The sequence below is a fragment of the Ornithorhynchus anatinus genome, chromosome 5, assembly GCF_004115215.2.
Source record: "Ornithorhynchus anatinus isolate Pmale09 chromosome 5, mOrnAna1.pri.v4, whole genome shotgun sequence".
Classification (NCBI taxonomy): domain Eukaryota; kingdom Metazoa; phylum Chordata; class Mammalia; order Monotremata; family Ornithorhynchidae; genus Ornithorhynchus; species Ornithorhynchus anatinus.
In genome coordinates, this window is record NC_041732.1 from 62,400,821 (window position 1) to 62,423,267 (window position 22,447).

The window sequence follows — 22,447 nt, forward strand, 5'->3', positions numbered from 1 at the left end:
GAGCCTCATGTGGGACATGGACTGTGTCCAACCTGACTATCTCATATCTACCCTGGCCCTTAGAACAGTGCCGGGCACAGAGTAAATGCTTAACAAATACCACAAAAAAAATACCCTTCTCCAAGCTTCAGTTACCTCATCCGTAAAATGGGGATGATGACTGTGACCCCTAAGAGGGACATGGACTGTGTCCAACCTGCTTAGCTAGCATCTACCCAAGCTCTTAGAACAGTGCTTGGTACATAGTAAGCACTTATAAAGTACTCTTATTATTATTATATGATATTCAAATATCCCACCTGTCCCTGTACCCACCTAGCAGGAAGAATTGCAGGTTACAGATACATTATATACATTAAGCAGGTCATGCCATACAACACGTGTCATCAGGCAAGATTCCATGGAAACCTACAGAATCCCTGCTTACCCTAGTCATCTCCAAGCCAATAGTGAAGGCTCTTCCCAGGTCCATGGCGACATGGGCAGCATTTCTGAGCCGCAGACTTCAGTACATGGAGCCAGAGCAAATAAAAAAGCCACCCAAAACAACATCCTGTGTCACGTGGTACTGGAGCGGGAACAGACTGGGGAAAGCCAAAGGGTCTGGGATCAAAGGGTCTGGGATCAACCTGGTTGACTGGAGACCCTACTTGGAGGAGGGCAGTCCACTCACCATCCTAGTTCCCTTGATTCTGAGCCTTTGGGTAGAGCTTCCAGAGGGTGGGACTATTGAGGATGGGTTCAGGGATTGGTGTGTGGGACGTGATACTAGCCCAGACTGCATCGTACCATGGAACGCCAGGTGTAGGCCTCCAGGATGTCTCTACCTGGATGTCGGCCCGCCACCTAAAACTCAAAATGAGCAAGACTGAGCTCCTCATCTTCCCTAGCAAGCCCAGTCCTCTCCCAGACTTCCCTATCACCGTGGATGGCACGACCATCCTTCCCGTCTCTCGGGCCCACAATCTCGGTGTCATCTTTGACTCGTCTCTCTCGTTCATCCCACACATCCTGTCCGTTACCGAGACCTGCCAGTTTCACCTTTACAATGTCGCCAAGATCCGCCCTTTCCTCTCCACCCAAACTGCTACCTTACTGCTACGGGCTCTTGTTATATCCTGGCTAGACTACTGTGTCAGCCTTCTCTCTGATCTCCCTTCCTCCTCTCTCACCCCGCTCCGGGCTATTCTTCACTCCGCTGCCCGGCTCATCTTCCTGCAGAAACGATCTGGGCATGTCACTCCCCTTCTTAAACACCTCCAGTGGTTGCCTGTCAACCTCCGCTCCAAACAAAAACTCCTCACTCTAGGCTTCGAGGCTCTACATCACCTTGCCCCTTCCTACCTCTCCTCCCTTCTCTCTTTCTACTGCCCACCCCGCACGCTCTGCTCCTCCGCCACGCACCTCCTCACCGTCCCTCGGTCTTGCCCATCCCGCCGTCGACCCCTGGGTCACGTCCTCCCGCGGTCCTGGAACGCCCTCCCTCCTCACCTCCGCCAAACTGATTCTCTTCCCCTCTTCAAAACCCTACTTAAAACTCACCTCCTCCAAGAGGCCTTCCCAGACTGAGCTCCCCTTCTCCCTCTACTTCCTCTACCGCCCCCCGTCACCTCTCCGCAGCTTAACCCTATTTTCCCCCCATTTCCCTCTGCTCCTCCCCCTCTCCCTTCCCATCCCCTCAGCACTGTACTCGTCTGCTCAACTGTATATATTTTCATTACCCTATTTATTTTGTTAATGAAATGTACATTGCCTTGATTCTATTTAGTTGCCATTGTTTTTACGAGATGTTCTTCCCCTCGACTCTATTTATCGCCATCGTTCTTGTCCGTCCGTCTCCCCCGATCAGACCGTAAGCCCGTCAAACGGCAGGGATTGTCTCTATCTGTTGCCAGTTTGTTCATTCCAAGCGCTTAGTACAGTGCTCTGCACATAGTAAGCGCTCAATAAATACTATTGAATGAATGAATAGGCAAAGGCAGAGTGGAAGTGAAGCCTCTTACATTCTTACCTTCCCCTGATTTACCCCCAGACATTTACAAACCCTCATCCTGAAGTCTTCACAATCCCCCCTCCCCCTGTTGTCCACCTAAATCACCCCATCCCCATACTGTCTGCACAGTCTCTCTCTCCCCGTGCTGTCTACACAATCTCCCTTTCCTGTTATAATGTTATATTTTACTCAAGTGCTTACTACAGTGTTCTGCACAAAGTAAGTGCTCAATATATACAATGGACTGACTGACTCCCCCTGCAGTCTGCGCAGTCTCTCCCTCCCCTTCACCCTGCTGTCCACACAGACTCCACTGTTTGTCCGGGTCGAAATTACTGGTGATCCCACACCAGACCCGGCCCCCATGGGCTCCAGTCTTGATATAGGTTGGGTGCACTTGTTTCTTGAAGACAAAGGGAATGACTCACAATGGGGTCAGCTCTGAGGAGGGGCAGACGATGCAGAATGGTCAAGCCAGGGACAGCTCCCTTATGCTCCTCCTCTGCCTGCTCCCACCCTCTACCTCCTCCCAGATGGGTCTTGCTAAGGCCAAGCGGGGAGTAAAATAATGAAGGAAGGATCCTGAATTTTCTCCTGCCAGGGAATATGCCTCCCCCTTGATGCATGCCTTCTCCCTCGACTACTGGACGAGGGTTTTGGGGAGGCCGTGGCAACTGGTCCCCCAGGAGCCCCCATCTAGGTCGCCTTGGCCTCGGCCAAAATTACCGGACTTTAAACATGGCTCTCTATTAACATGGTGATGGAAAGAGTATCTGATTCTTCTCTGGGGTTCATCATTCCCTCCTTCGGCCCCCTGTCTATGGCTAAGGTAAAGCGGTGCACACAGTGACTGTCCTGTGAGTTTAAACCTTGCCTAAATCCAATTCAGAAGGAGACTGGCTGAAGATGGCAGCCCAGAAGATATAGTCACTGTGTGGCTAGAATGAGCCCAGGAATCAGTTTGGACTGGGCTTATCACTGTTTGCACTTTGCACACCAGTTTAGATATTCAACTGTCTGATGCAGGGAGGTGTGCCTGATGACCTCTGAAAGTCCCTTCCTACTCTCAAATTCTAAGATTTTTATCTATTCTGGGTTTTTTTTCCCTGCGGTATTTGTTAAGCACTTACTGTGTGCCAAGCACTGTACTAAGTTCTGGGATAAATACAAGATAACGAGGATGGACCCAGTCCATGGCCCACCCGAGACTCAAATTCTAAGAAGGAGGGAAAAAAGTTAGTGAATCTCCACTTCGCAGATGAGGAACCTGAGTCACAGACAAGTTAAGTGACACATCAAAGATCACACAGCAGGCAGGTCGCGAAACAGCATGATCTAGTGCACAGAGCACAGAACTTGGAGTCAGAAGGACTTGGATTCTAATTCTGACTCTGCCACTTGTCTGCTGGGTAATCTTGGGCAAATCATTTAACTTCACTGTGCCTCATTTTACAATGTAAAATGTAAAATGGGGATTAATACTGTGAATCCTATGTAGGACAAGGATTGTGTCCAACCTGATTGCCTTGTATCTACCCCAGCACTTTGTACAGTGGCTGCCACATAGTTGACGCTTAACAAATACCATAAAAAAATGGCCAAGCTGCGATTAGAACCCAGGTCCTCTGACTCCCAGTCCCATGCTCTTTCCTCTAGGCCAGGCTGCTTCACATATTCTTGTGTTTTCTCCCTTATAAGTTATGATTCATTAGCAGTCTTTTGCCATGACAGTGTAGAATGTTTTTCTCTCTCTGTGCCCATAAACCTGCCTGGATCACCTATCCAGTCCCCTTCCTTTGTTTCTGTTTACGATCCGTGGAGTGCATCAGCCTGTCCATCTCTAATTCATCCTTACCTGCTATAACTCTGCCTCTCCTCCACCCAGCAAGGTTATTTCTCCATCCTTACTGACTCTATTTATTGCCATTGTTCTTGTCTGTCTGTCTCCCCCGATTAGACTGTAAGCCCATCAAATGGCAGGGACTGTCTCTATCTGTTGCCGACTTGTTCATTCCAAGCGCTTAGTACAGTGCTCTGCACATAGTAAGCACTCAATAAATACTATTGAATTAATTAATGAATGACTCCCATGTCCATTCCCTTCACCTATTGTTTCAGACATTTAAGTCCCTCCTCAAGACTCCTGTCTCCCCTCTTCCCCCATCTCTTGCCCCTATTGAACTGGCCAAATACTTTATTGAGGAAATGAAAACATCAGGTATGGTCTCCCTAAAATCTTCCATGCTGCTCTCTAGTCCCTCCCTCCTCCTGGCCCTTCTTCGACCCTTCCATCTTTCCCAGCATTACCTCAAGAGGAGATCTCCCATTTCCTCTCAAAACCTGATTTGTACATTCCAAGCGCTTAGTACCGTGCTCTGCACATAGTAAGCACTCAATAAATACTATTGAATGAATGAATGAATGAACCCACCACTACCACCTGAGCTTCTCACCCTATCTCTTTTCACCTTTTCGAAACAGTTGTCCCATCCCTCCTTCCCTCCCTGACCACCATCTTCAACAGTTTACTTTCCAGTGGCTTTTTCCCCACTGCTTTCAAATATGCTCATGCTCAATCCATACCCCTATCTTCTGATCCTATGACTCTTTCCAGTTATCTCCCCATCTCCCTCTCACAGCTCCTCTCCCAAATCCTTGGGCAAGTTACCTACATGCACTGCCTCCACTTCCTCTCCTCCAATTTTCTCCTTGTTCCCCTCCAATTTGGCTTCTCTCCCCTTTACTCCACCAAAACTGCCCTTTCAAAGGTCAACAGTGATCTCCTTGTTGCCAAATCCAATAGCCTTTACTCCATCCTAATCCTCCTTAACCTCTCAGCTGCCTTCAGTGACACTGTCCTCTCTTGGTTCTCTTCCTTTCTCTCTTGCTGCTTATTCTCAGGGTCTTTCACTGGCTCCTCCTCTGTCTCCCAGGCCCTAACTTTGGGAGTCCCTCAAGGCTCAGTTCTGGGTCCTCTTCCTTTCTCTATCTACACCTATACCCTTGGAGAACTCATTTGCTCATAAGGCTTTGACTATCATCTCTATGTGGATGTTTTCCAAATCTACTTCTCCAGCCCTTTTCTCTCTCCATCTCTGCAGTCTTACATTTCCTACTGCCACTAGGACATCTCTACTTGGATGTCCTGGCAACACCACAAACTTAATATGTTCAAAACAGAACACCTCACCTTCCCACCCAAGCCCTACCCCTCCCCAACTTTCCTATCAGTGTAGACAGCAGCACCACCATCCTCCTTGTCTTACAAGCCATAACCTGTTGTTATCCTTGATTCACCTCTCATTCAATCCACATGTTCAATTTGTCATCAAATCATGTTGATTCAACCCTCTCATCACTAAAATCTACCCCTTCCTGTCCTTCTAAAGTGCTACCATGATAATCCAAGTACTTACCCTAGCACACCTTCACTGCTGCATCAGTTTCCTTGCTAACCCCATTGCCTTCTGTCTCTCCTCACTCCAGTTCATACTTCACTTTGCTGGGCAAATTATTTTTCCACAAAACTGTTTAGTCCAAGTTTTCCTACAGTGGTTGCCCATCCACCTCCACATCCACAGAGATTACTTTCTATCGGCTTTAAAGCGTTAAATCAATTTAACCCCGCACCTTATCTCCATGATTTCCTACTACAACCCAGCCCTCATACTTCACTCCTCTACTGCCAACCTAATTGTTGTACCTCGACCTCATTTATCTCTCCACTGACCTCTCACCCATATCCTGTGTCTAACCTGTAATGCCCTCCCTTTTCACTCCAACATATGATCACTCTCCTTACCTTCTAAGCCTTATTCAAAGCACGTCTCCTCCAATAGACCTTCCCTGACTATGCCCTCATTTGCTCTTCTCCCACTTCCTTCTGCATCGTTCTTGCACTTGGATTTAGCCCTTTTATTCACTCCACCCTCAACCCCACAGTACTTTCGTACATACCCATAATTTATTTATTAATATCAATACCTGTCTCCCCATCTAGACTGTAACCTTCTTGTGGGCAGGGAACATGTCTGTCTCTGTTATTTTACTCCATTGTACTCCCCCAAACATTTTGTATTTTGCACTCAGTAAGTGCTCAAAAATGCAATTGAATGATGATTGATTGATTGATTGATTGATTGATTGAACAAGCTTCCTGGGAGTCATGGGAAAAGGATTTTTGCCATTTTTCAAGTGAAGAAATTGAAGCTCAAAGGAAAAAAGACTGATCCAAGGGCATCCAGCTACTTGGGAACAAAACCAGGCAATGGTCATTCCTGGTTCCAGATCTCTGAGGAAAGTTGGAGTCATAATTCCCAATTTCCCCATGAAGAATCTGTGGCCCACTAAGGTAGAACATCACCCTGCATGTCAGTAGCAGAAATAAGAATACAGGAGTTCCAACCCTGATCCCTCAGCCTACTCTTTACAGATGAATTAAAGAAAAATAAAAGCCCATCCACCACCCAAAGCATAAAAGGAAAGAACTGTTAATCTAGAGCGTTTATTGCAATTCTTAATCACCTCTGAGCCTGGTTTCTTTTAGACCCAGGCCTATTTTGGGGTGTCTGGCAACATTCATGATTTAAGTCCAGTTCCCCCCACCCAACCCCTCAGCAAACACTCCATAAACCTTCCTGTTCACGCTTTTCCTGTCCAAGACAGTTTTGCTGGAATGAACCACCCAAAAGATGCAAACCAGGCCTGACTCCTCCCTCTCCTGTCCGCCAGACAGTCAGTCATATTTATTGAGGGCTTACTGCATGCCAAGCAATGAACTAAACATTTGGGAGCATACAGAATAACAGACATTCTGTGGCCCACAAAGAGTTTACAGTCTAAAGGGGGAGGCAGACATTTATATAAATAAATAAATTACAGCTATGTACATAAATCTTTGGAGCTGTGATGGGGCATGAATAAAGAGAGCAAGTCAGGGTGACGCAGAAAGGAGTTGAAGTAAAGGAAAATAGGGCTTAGTCAGGAAAGGCCTCTTGGAGGAGATGTCTCTTCAATAAGGCTTTAATGGGGAAGAGAGCAATTGTCTGTTGAATATGAAGAGGGAAGGAGCTCCAGCTAGAGGCAGGACATGGGCAAGAGGTTGGCAGTGAGGTAGATCATACCTGGAGTGAGAGGTTACCACTAGAACATTAGAGGAGTGAAATACGCAGGCTGGTTTGGGAGTCAGAGGACGTGGTTTTGAATCTCAGCTCTGCTGAAAGTTTGCTGTTTGATCTTGGACAAGTCAATTCACTTCCCAATGCCTCAGTTACCTCATCTTGATAACCTCATATCTACCTTGATATCAACTTGATAACCTCATATCTACCCCAGACCTTAGAACTTTATTTGGCACATAGTAAGTGCTTAAAAAATACCACTATTTTTATTGTTATTAGGATAGTAGCGAGGTGATTTCTCTCTCTCTACTAACTACTTACAACTACTAGTTTTTGTTTGATGTGGAGGTGGATGGGCAACCACTGGAAATTTTGGAGGAGTGGGGAAACATGGCCTGAGCACTTTTGTAGAAAAATGATCTGGGCAGCATAATGAAGTATGAACTGGGCTGGGGAGAGACAGGAGGCTGGGAGGTCAGCAAGTAGGCTGACAAAATAGTTAAGGCAGAATAGAATAACTGACTGGCTTAATGTGATAGTAGTTAGGATGGAGAGGAAAGGGCATATTTTAGCACAGTTGTGAAGGTCAAACTGACAGGATTTAGTGATAGATTGAATATGTGGGTTAAATGAGAGAGAGGAGTCAAGGATAACTCCAAGATTCCAGACTTGTGAGAAAGGAAGGATGGTGGTATCTACAGTGATGGGAAAGTCAGGGAAAAGACAGGGTTTGGGTAGGAATAGAAGGAGTTCTGTTTTAGACGTATTAAGTTTGAGAGGTTGGCAGGACATTCAAGTAGAATGTCTTGAAGGCAGGAGAATAATAATGTTGGTATTTGTTAAGCGCTTACTACGTGCAGAGCACTGTTCTAAGTACTGGAGTAGATGCAGGGTAATCAGGTTGTCTCACGTGAAGCTCACAGTCTTAATCCCCATTTTACAGATGAGGGAACTGAGGCACAGAGAAGTTAAACGACTTGCCTACAGTCACACAGCTGACAAGTGGCAGAGCTGGGATTCGAACCCATGACCTCTGACTCCCAAGCCTGTGCTCTTTCCACTGAGCCATGCTGCTTTTCTGGAAAATGTGAGACTGCAGAGAGGGAGAGAGATCAGTGCTGGGTACTCCTGGCTGTCGGTACTGGTTTTCATCAGCCTCCTAATGGCTCAATATTGCCAGGGAAAGTTTAATAGCATCACTCTGCTAATAATTGTACTGGACCAAGATTACTTCACAGGCATAATTATGAATGCAATTGGGAAAGACTTGTCAGATAATTAAATATTACAAAGGAAGACTTCAAATGAGTTACTGAGCTCCATCTGGCCTTTGTTGAAATATAAATTTTCTTCCAATTAACTGGAGAGATGGATGGGAAGGCCCCAAAGCAGAAAGGAATCTACAGAAGTGCTTAACCCTGGGTCTCTCTTAGGGAATGTTTTTGTTTATTGTTATATTGTAGTCACCCAAGCACTTAGTGCAATGCTCGGCACACAAGTTAGCATTCAATAAATGTGATTGAATGAATGAATGGATGGATGAATACAGGAATGAATGAATGGTTCAATACCAGTCTTCACGGCAGATGCCGGAATCGCCGGGGACTCATTTTGTAGCGCCACAGCAGAATTCCACAGAATCTCACTCTGGCAATTCCTTCCTCTCTTCTAGCACCTGTGCGGAAGCTCCCACCAGACAAGACCCCACATACACAAACTCTCCAACCCCCTGCCATTCAAATGATGCTATTTACTGAACATTTACTCTGTGCAGAGCACTTTTCTAAGTGCTTGAGAGAGTGATTCTGGTGACTATAAGCTTATGGGCTGGGAACATGTCTACCAACCTTGTTATAGTGTACTCTCCCAAGCACTTACTGTAGTGTTTTGCACACCGTAAGTCTCAATAAATTTCACTGATTGATTGACTGGTCCTTGTTCTTGGGATCCTTAAGCCAGAGGGTTTGTGGAAGCCGCTTCCTGGGCTACTTTAGGAAGACATTATTCATATTTTCAGCCATAAATACTATATATAAAGGCAGTCAGTGCCATATCTGTACTACTAAACTGGGCAGGGAAAAAATCAGCTAAAAAACCTCATGTCTGTTATGAACCCTCCTGAAACCTCAGTGTAGCAGTGTGGTCTAATGGAAAGAGCACAGGTTTGGGAGTCAGAGGACCTGGGTTCTGATCCCAGCTCTGCCCCTTGATTAATGCATGACCTGAGCAACTCACTTAACTTCTCTGTTCCACAGTTTCCTCATCTGTAAAATGGGGATTTAATACCTGTTCTCCCCCATATTCCTCTTAGACTGTGAACCTCATGTGGGACAGGGACTGCAAACTATCTGATTATATTGTATCTTCCCCAGTACAGTGCTTGGCACATAGTAAGTGTATAACAAATACCACACTTACCCACTAATAGAGGAGACCAACATCAAAACATTTACAAATCAAGAAATCAGAATAAATGATGAATTATATATTTATATACAAGTGTTGTGTATGAGAATAAATAAATATGCAAGTGGTTGGAGCACCTGGTGGGATAATACATCTTGGAGTTTTACGGGGGCCTTTGACTAAGGGGAGAGCTGTGGTCTGTCAGTTTGGGAAAAGGAGGTGATTCCAAGCCTGAGGGTTATTAATAATAATAATTATAATAATGGTATTTGCTAAGTGCTTACTATTTGCCAAGCACTGTTCTAAGCACTGGAGCAGATACAAGATAATTAGGTTGTCCCATGTAGGGCTCACAGTTTTAATCCCCATTTTACCGAGAAAGGAACTGAGGCACAGAGAAGTTGTGACTTGCCTAAAGTCACGCAGCTGTTAAATGGCAGAGCAAGGGGATGGAGATGGGAGAGTCAAGAGTGAGGTTCCATTAAGAGGTTGACTTGTGAAAAATGGAGAAAGACAGTTGGGGAATAGTAGGTGAAGAGAGCAGATAATTAAAATGGGAAAGATGAGGGAGAGCTTTGAAGTCTCTTGTGAGGACACTTTATTTGAGATAGAGGAAAATGAGAAATCATTGGAAGGTTTGGAGGAGTAGAAAAGCTTGTGCCAAGCTACATTTCAAGAAGAATATCAGTGCATTAGTGTGTAATATAAACTGCACTGGGGAGAGGCTGAAGGCAAGGATACCCATGAGGAGGTTAATAAAATAGTCTAGCTTCATTTTGAATCAAGCTTTTTTTTTTTAAAGGTGCTTTTTAAGTTCTTATTGTGTACCTGGCACTGTAGTGAGATCTGGGGTAAATACAAATTAATCAAGTTGCACACAGTCCATATCCCACATGGGGCTCACAGTCTTGATCCCCATTTTACAGATGAGGGAAATGAGACACAGAGAAGTTAAATGACTTACCCAAAATCACACAGCAGACAGGTGGCAGAGCTGGAATTAAGACTCAGGTCCTTCTGACTCCCAGGCCCATGCTCTATCCACTAGGCAGTGCTGTCTCTTACACTGCTTGGCTCAGAGTGATAGCTGCTTCAGTGGAGAGGATTTGGTAAATGTTTTTAGATGTTTCCAGAAGGGGAAACTAAGGCAGAAAGGGGGGAAGTAACTAGCCCAGGTTACTTAGTGTGTTGGGGCAGAGCTGGGGTGAGACTGTCCAGACAAGGTCCAGATAGATGAATTTCCCCTTCTTTTCCCCTCTCAAGACTGTTAGCTCATTATGGGCAGGGAATATGTCTGCCTGTTCTCTTGTATAGTACTTCTCCAAGTGCTTAGAACAGTGCTCTGCACATAGCAAATGCTCCATAAATCCACTGAATGATTGATTGATTAAGGTCCCATAGCTTGTCTGGACATACCCAGCGTGGCTCAGTGGAAAGAGCACGGGCTTTGGAGTCAGAGGTCATGAGTTCAAATCCCAGCTCCGCCACTTGTCAGCTGTGTGACTCTGGGCAAGTCACTTAACTTCTCTGTGCCTCAGTTACCTCATCTGTAAAATGGGGATTAAGACTGTGAGCCCCACGTGGGACAACCTGATTCCCTTGTGTCTACCCCAGCGCTTAGAACAGTGCTCGGCACATAGTAAGCGCATAACAAATACCAACATTATTATACCCACCCTGAAGTATAAGGCAGAGACTCAGTGGTGTCCAAATCCAATCCTGGTCCCAACCCAGAAGGGGGAGGCATCTCCTGGGCCCTCCATGAAACCCCTCCACCCTAAACCCTGGGGCTGCTCCCAGAGGTAGGGAAGGGAGGAGTGTGAGCAGCAAACATCTCAGAAAGGAAGAAAGTGGGTCTGGGGGAGTGAGCTGAGGGAAAAAGGGCAAGGGCGGAGGGGCAAGAAGGGTGGGAAAATATGGTGGGGTTGACTCAAAGGGAGATCACAGACTGAGGGGAAGCATCTAAAAGCCTAGATCCCTCACCCACAGTACTTTGCATTTGGCCACACTCACCGAGCAGACAAGTATAATAACAATAATAATGATGATTATGGTATGATTAAGCACTTACTCTGTGCCAAGCACTGTTCTAAGCACTGTAATAGATACAAGATAATCAGGTTGGACAAAGTCCCTGCCCTCATGGAGCTCCTAGTCTAAGTGGGAGGGAGTAGGATTTAATCTCCATTTTACAGGTGAGGGAACTGAGGCACAGAGAAGTTAAGTGACTTGTCCAAAGTCACAGAGCAAGCAAGTGGTGGATCTGGGATTTGGACATAGGTCCTCTGGCTCCCGGGTCTGTGCTCTTTCTACTATTCAATTCATTCCATCAATCATATTTATTGAGCACTTACTATTTGCAGAGCACTGTACTAAGCACTTGGGAGAATACAATATAACAGTTGATAGACATGTTCCCTGCCCACAGTGAGCTTACAGTCTAGAGGGGAAGACAGACATTAATATAAATAAAGAAATTACTAGGTCACGCTGTTTATGGGGCCATGGTGGACTTCATAATCAGGGAGGCGGGAGACAGTGAGGAATGAGCTGTTGTGGTGGAAGGACCAAAGTGGCCTGTCATCTGGTTTTATACTGCTCAGCCTGCTCTTCACCTATACTTTATTCTACACCAAGATAGCATCTGACACCCCCATATCTGGGATTTTTCTTTTCAGCTCATGCCGCCAAACTCCTATGTTCACACGCACCTGGAAAGGGACTAACGAGACTTTGGAGCAAGAGGACTCTCCCACCAGAGAAACACCCTACATTAGGGCAAACTTCTGCAAAATGGCACTTAGACTCCCATTCTATTATGCTGCCCACCCGTGTAGCTCTTATGAAGTCACACATATCCCTTGTCCAGCATTTTTGAAGGCCAACAGTGGCCGCTCGAGAAAAGTCATCAAAGAGAAGGGGGGGGGGGGATACCGGGTGGAGAGAAGACAAGGGGGGAAAGGTTGAGAGAAAGAGAAGGGAAAGAGAATGAAAGTGAAGAAAGGAAAGGGGAACTGCCAATTGGCTCCCCTCTTCTTCAAGTATTTAGAATAGTGTGGAGCCAGTCTCTTGGGAGAGTGAGAGGGGAGAGGTATGATTCTGCCCTTCCTGATTACCTCCCGCAGACTGGAAAGAGTCACCCAACCAGCACCAGGATGGATTGGATGGGCCAGGGTGCCCATCTAGTCCCTCTTTCTGCTCTTTGCCTTTCCCAAGCTGTTCCTTCCCCTCAAGGTGATGATCATTTCCACTGATGTGGTTCCAAATGGAAATTGTTCCCACCTACCAGGACTTCACGTAAGTGTAAAAGCCACTCTGTCAGCTATTACAAAACCATTAAATCAAGCATCCTACTGGGGACAGAAGTCCAGGTGACCTGCACCAAGACATTACATTTTTCCCTCTAGGCTGTAAGCTCCTTATGGGCAGGGATAGTTTGTGTTAATTCTATTGTATTGTGCCTCCCAAGAGTTTAGTACAGTGCGCTGTACATAGTAAGCTCTCAATAAATAGTATTAATTGATTGAAAAGGAATCTGTAGGAAATGAAAAGTATTAGGTAGGAATAGTTGGGCAGGAACAGCTAAATAGCCAACAATACACTTGAAGTCTGAAAATGTGTACCCTGTCTGAAATGTGAATATTAGTTAAGAACAGGTGGACAGGAATAGCTAACCCACCCTGCATTTGGAGTCTGAAAATGTGTGTCCTGTATGAAATGTGAATATTAGTTAGGAATAAGTGGACAGGAACAACTAAGTAGCCCACAATGCACTTGGAGTCTGTAAACATATGCCAAGTAGGAGAGAGGCCAGATGATCAATAAGACCTATTTACAAAGACAAGGAGATCGTCACAGAATAAAAGGTCACTCACTCAAAAATGACAAATTTAACAAAGTGAGAACAAGAAAGCAAAATAGAGAGAGCAGGTTAGGGGCAGACAAGAGATCAGAAGGGCCAAAAGGGAGTGTGGGCACTGAAAGAGGGCAAGAAGCCCCTTCAGAAGCTCCCAAAGCAAATACTACATAATGAGCGGGACCCTATTGGCGTGCAGCCAAGCTGCTCTAAACTGAATTCTTAAAAACACAGGGAAGGAGGGCACCCAGAGGTGACTTTTCCGGTCCCTCTTCTGCCTCTGCCACCACTGCTATCTCTTTTATCCAACAGAGGCAGGGCCATGGCAACAGAGGACCTATGACCATACAGTTTTACCCAGTGGTAAGAGCAGCTCGGTGACCAGAGAGCTCTGTGGCTAGAGATTCTTCATGTGGAGCTGGGGGAAAAAAATAAATATTTGTTAAGTGCTCACTATGGGCCAAGTACTGCACTGAGGTAGATCTAAGATAATCAGATCGGACACAGTCCCTATCCTAAACACAGTCTAAGGGGGAGGGAGAACAGGTATTTTAGTTCCATTTCACAGGTGAAGAAATCGAGGGCCAGAGAAGTGAAGTAACTTGCCCAAGGTCTCACAGCAGACAAGTGGCAGACCTGAGATTAGAACCCAATCCTCTGACTCCCAAGCCCGGGCTTTTTCCACCAGGCCACATTAAGTGGGAAGTGAGGGGTGAGGGGCACAGGTCCTAGCTCACAATCTCTAGACTGGCAGCTTGTTGTGGGCCGAGAATATCTCTACCAACTCTGTTATACTGTGCTCTCCCAAGAGCTTAGTTCAGTGCTTTGCACCCTGTAAGTGCTCAATAAATGCTACTGATTGATTGATTGATTGATTGATTGATTGGAGGGGAGGCATGAAGGGAAACAGCTTCACCAGGAGAATCCAGAATTCCCAGGCTCTGCTTAGAACTGTTTCTGGTCCTATCCAAGCCAAGTTCCAAGAGTGGTGCGGGGGAGGGGGTTACAGGAGGAAAATGGGGTCGCAGGGGACCGGAGGGAGGCTAGTGGAGAGGAGAGATGGTCAACCAGGACCCCAATGCCATTCATAGGCCGTGTGGGTTAGGTGCCTTTGAAAGAGCAGCCTTAGGGAACACTATAATCTAACCTGGGACAGAGAGCCTACAAAAATTAGTCAGCCGCCCCAGGAGATGCTGGGAAGAGCGGGCCAGACAAGGTAGTTTCTTGGATCTTAAAAACAAGTTTCACAACACCAGATCTAACCCTACCACTGGGGCCCACAGCCCAGGGGGTGACCCACCAGTGAGGATTGAGAATTTCAGAGCCGGCTCCTTTCTGGAAGTCGGGTCACCTGACTGCTCCGCTCTCTGGCTATGGACCCTGATGGATGAGAGGGCTTGTTCTTGTGAAAACTGAACAGGGCTGTGCCCAGTTCAAAGGCAGCTAATGAGTCACTAATGCAGCCACTTCAACAAGCTCCTAATCTATATGTGTCAAACTACAACACCTTAAGCACACAGTTACACCCTGGATTAATCCCAAACCAGCTTTTTCTGTTCTCAGAGTTGAGGTCAGCCCAAGGGCAAGGTTGACTCACTTCTTTCTTCCCCTGCCTGCCTTTCATTGAAGGTTCCTGGTGTACCAAGGACTGTCCCCAGGGGATAAGCCGAGGCCCAGGATGGATAGGATAAAACTCTCATCCAGTTTTGTACTAGGCAGACCATTTTTCAGGGAGTCTGCCCTCTATCTCGTATCCTGTCCTGTCCTGTCATCCTGTCATCGGACACCTCTGTGTCTGCTATTTTGTGGTCAGGGAATGTGCTTGTTTATTGTTGTATTGTACTCTCCAAAGTGCTTAGTATAGTGTTCTGCTCACAATAAGTGCTCAATAACTACAATTGAATGAAGGAATGATTTTGAGTACTTTTGACGATGCCCAGTAAACTAATGGGCAGATGCTGCCCATGTTCATGGGGACCTGTGGCCAGGGGGATACAAAGGCTCTAGAACAGGGAACCGGAGGCCTGGGGTCCTCTCGGAGGAACGCTCGAGGTTCGGAAGGTTCCCCTAAAAGGTGCCGAATAACATTTGTGTTACTTATTTTATGTTACGTGTATGACTGAATAAGCACTCAATAAATACAACTGAATGAATTAATTAAAGCAAGCAAACATACAGGATATGAAAACATCCAAAATTATATTGGCATCAGTCAGGGAACAGGCCAGCTGAGGACTGGACAAATGGCCACCCTAAATATTCATTCATTCATTCAATCATATTTATTGAGCGCTTACTGTATGCAGAGCACTGTACTAAGACCTTGGGAAAGTACAATACAACGATAAGCAGTGATATCCCCTGCCCACAAGGAGCTCACAGTCTAGAGTGGGGGAGACAGTCATCAATACAAGTAAATAAAATGACAGACATATACACAAGTGCTTTGGGGCTAGAAGGAGAGAACAAAGGAAGCAAGTCAGGGCAACCCAGAAGGGAATGGGAGATGAGGAAAAGTGGCAGTTCTAGGGAGGGGACAGACCTGATGAGTGATAATTAATAATAATAATAATTGTAGAATTTGTTAAATGCCTAGCCTGTGCCAAACGCTGTGCTAAATATTGGGGTAGATGCGATACAATCAGATCCGACATAGTCCCCGTCCCCCATTGGGCTTCACAGTCTAAGGGGTTGAGCTGAAACCCAGACCGCCCACTATAAAACCAGACCGAAGGTCACCCTACCCTGAGTAATTAGAGTTGACCAAGCTAATAGTAATAATTGTGGTATTTGTTAAGCTCTTACTATTTCCTAGGCACTGTATTAAGCACTGGGGTGGATACAAGCAAATCGAGCTGGACCCAGTCCCTGTCCCACACGGGGCTCTCGGTCTTGATCCCCATTTTACAGATGAGGTAAATGAGGCACAGAGAAGGGAAGTGATTTGCCCATGGTCACACAGCAGACAAGTGGCAGAGCCGGGATTAGAATCCATGGCAGAGCCAGGATTAGAATCCATGACCTTCTAACTCCCAAACCCTTGTTCTATCCACTATGCCATGCTGCTTCTCTTGCTCTTCAACAAGTACTATTAACAGCAAATAACCTGGGACCAGGAAAAACTGGGCCTGGCCATCTTTCAGAAGCTTTTGGTTACCTTGTGCCGTTGGTTGCTGGCAGTTTCCCAAATCATGCGATCAGGAAGTAGAAGCCAGCAAGTGACCAAGAAGCAAATTTGGGAGGGTGGTGGCTGGAGTGAAAATGATCCTGGGAATAAGGGGAGAGCTGAAGGACAGTTTAAATCAATCAATCTGCTGCATTTATGGATTACCTCGAATATTGAATATTGAATATTTGGAAGAGTACAATAGATGTAGAAGACATGATCCCTGATCACAAGGAGTTTACAATCTAGCCAGGGGCAAGGGAAGAGGACACAATCGTATCCTGATAGGAGCAAAATAGGCTTAAGCAGAGAGAGAAAAATAAATATGCCCAAAAGTATCCAGGAAAGTTGTGAGCGCAATTCAGAAAATGAAATAGGGAGAGAAGAGAAATTAATTGGGGAAAGCTTCCTGGAGGAGGTGATTTTCCAAAGTGTATTGAAAATGGGGAGGGCTGAAGACTGGCAGGTTTGAAGCTGATGGAGCTCCAAACAAGAGGAAGGTGGACATGAGGCCCAGGAAGCAGATGAGTTTGGGAGGACAGAGAGTGAAAGCTGGGATGAAATAGGAGGAAAGACTGGGGTTTTTGTCCTTTTTCAACAAGCCTGAGGTTCTTAGGTTCACCCCAGGTTTGGCTACCAGGTAGTCCAGAAACTGGCTTGTTCCAGCCCAAATGCCACTCGAGATTGAGCCAGAATCCAACCTCAGGGATGAAAAGAGGGAACATTTCTCAAGGTCCCCAGAACAGGATGCTCCCTTGGACTCTCCACTCACTGAGCCCCACAATCAAACGACTCACCCTAAAAACCTCCCAGATGCCTGCCAACCTCATTCAGCTCAAGAGTTATCAATGGTAACATTTCATTAAGTGCTTTGGGTGTGCAAAGCCCTGTACTAAGTACTGGGATGGGTGCACAGCTACTGATTCAGATCCAGTATTGGGAGGAGTAACTATTTCACGGCTGGCTGAATCCCTCGGACACTCTTCTCCCAGTGGCTGGAGATGAGTGACTGACCATCTGATTTACTAAAGTATTTCAAACAACTGGAGTTGGAGGGAAACTGGGACACAGGAAATAGGTGATTTGTGAGGAATCATGAATGGACTTGAAATGCCCTCAAGAAAGTGCTGTGCTCACAAATTTACCTCAACACCTCTAATATTTCATCCTCCTCTGGAGACTTTATGCCGCCAAACTACTCACTGGGGTTTGTTTTCATCTCTCTCGCCCCGCAACATCTCACGGCCACTCCGCTGCCTGAAACTCCTTTGCTTCACATCCAGCAGGCCACAACTCCCCCATCTGCAAAGCCTTCTAAAATTACAACTCCTTCAGGAGGCTTTCCCTGATTAATTTCTCATCTCGCCATTCTCTACCCAACCAATTTTCACTTCAGCAGTTTGCATCAATGAATCAATCAATGGTAGTGATTGAGCGCTTACTTCTGATGTACTGTAAAAATAACAATAGCTACTGTGGTATTTGCCAAGCGCTGATTATGTGTCAGGCCCTGTACTAAGCTCTGCAGTAGATACAAGGTGATTGGGTTGGGCACAGTCCCTGTCCCATGTAGGGCTCGCAGTCTTCATCCCCATTTTACAGATGAAGTAACTGAGGCACAGAGAAGTAAAGTGACTTGCCCAAGGTCACATAGCGGCCAAGTGGCAGAGCCAGGCAGACCCTGTTCCTTCTGACTCCCAGGCCTATGAACTAGCTCTCCAAAGTGGTTAGTACAGGCTCTGCACATAGTAAGCTCTGAATAAATACCACTGATGGATTGATTGACTGCAGAACACTGTACTAAGCACTTGGGAGAGTTCCAAGCGCTTAGTACAGTGCTCTGCACATAATAAGTGCTCAATAAATACTATTGAATGAATGAATACACAGTTAGCCAAAAAGTTCCCTTCCTACAACTTGGATCCTCACAACTCTTGTTGCACTTATGTACATATCTTTACACTCTATTACTCTGCCCTGCCTATAATTTAGTGTCAGTCAGTTCCACTAGTTTGTAAACCCTTTGAGGTTAAGGATTATGTCTAACTCTATTGTATTCTTCCAAGCATGTTGTTACAGAGCTCAGCACAGATTAGGTGCTCAGTAAATACTATGGATTGACTGATGTTTACCAAATGACAATCAATAGTAATTGCTACCAAGGAACCCTCAAGGCACTTACACTCTAAATCTTAGAGGGTGCCAGCCAAATCAGAGGGAAGGAGGACTGAGGCCGCAGGTGAGCGAGCCAGTCAGCGGACATGACGGAGCGCTGTGGAACGGCCTGTCAGTGGAACTTGTTGGGTGAGGGAATTGAAGTGATGTGTGGCCCCTGGGGGAATCACGTCAGCGGGACGGGAGGGGCTGGGGCAGGAGGCCACGGAGAGCAGGCATGATGAGAAGAGTGTCTCAGGGAGTGCTGAGGCCAGCGGTGAGGGGGCTGAAGGGGACGATGACCTGGAGCGTCAGGGGCACGTGAGACAACAAGGTGGGAGGGTCGGCTGCCTGGGGCCTGGTTGGCTGGGAAAGGCAGTGGGTGTTTCAGGGGAGGCGGAGGCTTTGGCACCTAGACTGGCTAAGGCAAAGAAAGGATGGGGAAAAGCCTTGCATTAGACTCCAAGAGCCTGAGGGGTGGGAGAGGTGCCTTTGTCCTAAAGGGATAAGCAGAGTTGTCCTGAAGGGGAGAGGAGAGCAGGGTGCAGGGCCTCCAAGTAAAATAGCCAAGACAGGACAGTTGCTTCTTGGCTCAGTCCAGCAAGGGAAGGGAAAGTTTAAGAGCAGAATGGACTCCTGGTCCTGTTGTTCTGCTCTTTAAGCTTCCTCCCCCCAGGGGCTGAGACCTAGAGCCTTTGGTTCCAGGAACCATTTTGGCCCCGGGGTGCAGGTTCTCCCTGACCAAGCCAGTGGAGAGGGGAAGGGGTCCCTAGAGTCTGAGAGCCAGCTGGCTACACCAGTTGGCCTAACCCCAGCAGACTTGGAGAGCCAGTAGGTTTCAGACCCCCATGGCCCCCAAGTGTGGAATGAGTCCTCTTCTCACTGACTCTGGGGCAAGGCAACCAATTCCAAGAGGGGTTGGAAGGGCTTTTTTTTTAATGTCATTTGTAGCTCTTGCTATGGGGCCAGGTATTGTACTAAGCGCTGTGGTAGATACAAGTTAATCAGGTTGGGACACTGTCCATGTGCCACATGACTTTCACAATCTTAATCCCCATTTTATATAGATGAAGTAACGAAACAAGTAACAGGCTTGTAAAGTGAAAGTTGCTTCTTGGGATTTTCTCCACAGGTTTCTCTCTAAGATGGAAAGTTTCCAGAGGAAAATCTCTAAGTAACAACCTCTACTTTCCTAAAAGACCCAGAAAACCACCCTTTTCCCAGAACGTGCTGCTGCTTCTACTGAATTGAGAGAAGATTCGGGGCTCTGCTCCCAGTCGATGGATTGTCAGGGAGCCAAAGCTGGGACTGGAGGCCCCACAGACCAGGGTGACCATGCACGAGGGCATTCAGGCAATTGCCAGGACCCTTTCAGGGGAGGATGGAAGCAGGCAGTGTTATTTCTTAAGCTGTCATGTTACTACTTCCTGCCTGTTCCCAAGTGACCACAACCAGGACACCAAAGATTCTTCAAAGTCCAGCCTTGCCCCGGGCTTTTCTCCCTTCCCTCCCCTCCAATATCTTCTCCATCCTCCTGGAGACTCGGTCTCTTTGGACTTTGACGAGTCTGCTGGGTGGAAGTTATAAGATCTTACCTTGATCCCTTTGGGGTGGTATTAAGGTCCCCGGCAAGGACCACCCTGACCCCTTCTTCCTGAGATTTGGGGGACAGGAACCGCAGGCTTCAGGGCACTCAACCAGCTCTCTGCCACATACATTTGCTCACCCTTCGACTACAACCTGGCCTGAACACTTGACTGCCCTAACCTACTCACTGGACCCCAGTCTTATTTGTTGCACCACTGACCCCTTCCTCACACTTTTCTTTAAGTCTGGAATTCCCTCAACCTACATATCATTCAATCAATGGTATTTATTGAGTACTTTCTGTGTGCAGAACATTGTTCTAAGTGACTGGGAAAAGTATTCATTCAATAGTATTTATTGAGCGCTTACTATGTGCAGAGCACTGTACTAAGCGCTTGGGATGAACAAGTCGGCAACAGATAGAGACAGTCCCTGCCGTTTGACGGGCTTACAGTCTAATCGGGGGAGATGGACAGACGAGAACAATGGCACTAAACAGCGTCAAGAGGAAGAACATCTCGTAAAAACAATGGCAACTAAATAGAATCAAGGCGATGTACAATTCATTAACAAAATAAATAGGGTAACGAAAATATATACAGTTGAGCGGACGAGTACAGTGCTGTGGGGAGGGGAAGGGAGAGGTGGAGGAGCAGAGGGAAAAGGGGAAAATGAGGCTTTAGCTGCGGAGAGTTAAAGGGGGGATGGCAGAGGGAGTAGAGGGGGAAGAGGAGCTCAGTCTGGGAACGCCTCTTGGAGGAGGTGATTTTTAAGTAAGGTTTTGAAGAGGGAAAGAGAATCAGTTTGGCGGAGGTGAGGAGGGAGAGCGTTCCAGGACCGTGGGAGGACGTGACCCAGGGGTCGACGGCGGGATAGGCGAGACCGAGGGACGGTGAGGAGGTGGGCGGCAGAGGAGCGGAGCGTGCGGGGTGGGCGGTAGAAAGAGAGAAGGGAGGAGAGGTAGGAAGGGGCAAGGTGATGGAGAGCCTCGAAGCCTAGAGTGAGGAGTTTTTGTTTGGAGCGGAGGTCGATAGGCAACCACTGGAGTTGTTTAAGAAGGGGAGTGACATGCCCAGATCGTTTCTGCAGGAAGATGAGCCGGGCAGCGGAGTGAAGAATAGACCGGAGCGGGGCGAGAGAGGAGGAAGGGAGGTCAGAGAGAAGGCTGACACAGTAGTCTAGCCGGGATATAACGAGAGCCCGTAATAGTAAGGTAGCCGTTTGGGTGGAGAGGAAAGGGCGGATCTTGGCGATATTGTAGAGGTGAAACCGGCCCTATGTGGGACATGGACTACGTCTAACCTGAGTAACTTGTAACTACCTCAGCCTTTAGTTCAATGCGTGGCACATAGTAAGCACTTAACAAGTACTGTGTTTTAAAAAAAAAAACAAAACAAAAAAAAAAAAAACGACCCCACTAATCCCACCAGCAACCTCTAGGGAAGGGGGAGTGCTTCATGAATAGCCTTGCTGGAGCACTGCCTGGACCCCCCCCCATCCCCCAGTCCAGTGGACACAGCCCCTTCCCCATTCCAGGTGTGGAGGGATCCTGCCCGGGGTCGCCGTGTCGGGAACAAACATACATCCTCCTTCTCCTCAGCATCCACCAGGGCAGTGTAGCGGTCTTCGGGGATGGGAACCTTCAGAGCGTTGAACTTCTTCTCAAAGTCATCTACCAGGCCAGCCTTGGCGATGTTCGCCCTGTAGTACGCCCAGTCGATGGTTGGGGGCTTCTCGGGAAGGGTGGCCAACCGGGTGGTGAGGGTCTCGTTGAAGTTTTTCAGGGTGTTGGCGACGGCCTTCTGGTTGCGGGGAATGATCTCTCCAAATGCAGCCCAGTCGATGGCCTTGAGGGTGAGCTTGCGTGCGGCCATCTCGAGGCTCTTCACCGCGGCGCCGGGAAAAGTACAGTTTAATAGAGTTGGTAGGCATGATCCCTTCCCATATTGAATTTACAATCTGTAGGAGAAGACAGACTCTAAGATCAACTTCACATAGGGGAAATCATAATTTACAGATCCAGGTCAGGAATTTCCCCATCTTCAAAACCCTAGTAAAATCATATCTGCTCCAGGAAGTCTTCCCCAGCTAATCCTCATCTCCTCACTCCCCACCCTACCTCCTTCCTTTCTGTATCCCATATGCCCTAATTCCATATCTCCTAA

General features: G+C 47.0%; 1 protein-coding gene across 1 annotated transcript; it reads right to left on the minus strand.

The window, feature by feature from the left end:
- Positions 1 to 2,856: 2,856 nt before the first annotated feature.
- Positions 2,857 to 22,178, minus strand: LOC100082431 (ATP synthase subunit d, mitochondrial-like). The gene is made up of 3 exons (XM_039912215.1): positions 21,866 to 22,178; positions 4,447 to 4,461; positions 2,857 to 2,931 (listed from the first exon to the last, which is right to left on the minus strand). The coding sequence occupies exons 1-3, from the start codon at positions 22,154 to 22,156 to the stop codon at positions 2,857 to 2,859; spliced, it is 381 nt and encodes a 126-aa protein (XP_039768149.1). The 5' UTR covers positions 22,157 to 22,178.
- Between the last annotated feature and the right edge of the window lie 269 nt (positions 22,179 to 22,447).

Bases quoted from the DNA above. Each gene is read 5' to 3' on its own strand.
- LOC100082431 (XM_039912215.1), bottom strand. From the start codon at position 22,156: ATGGCCGCACGCAAGCTCACCCTCAAGGCCATCGACTGGGCTGCATTT.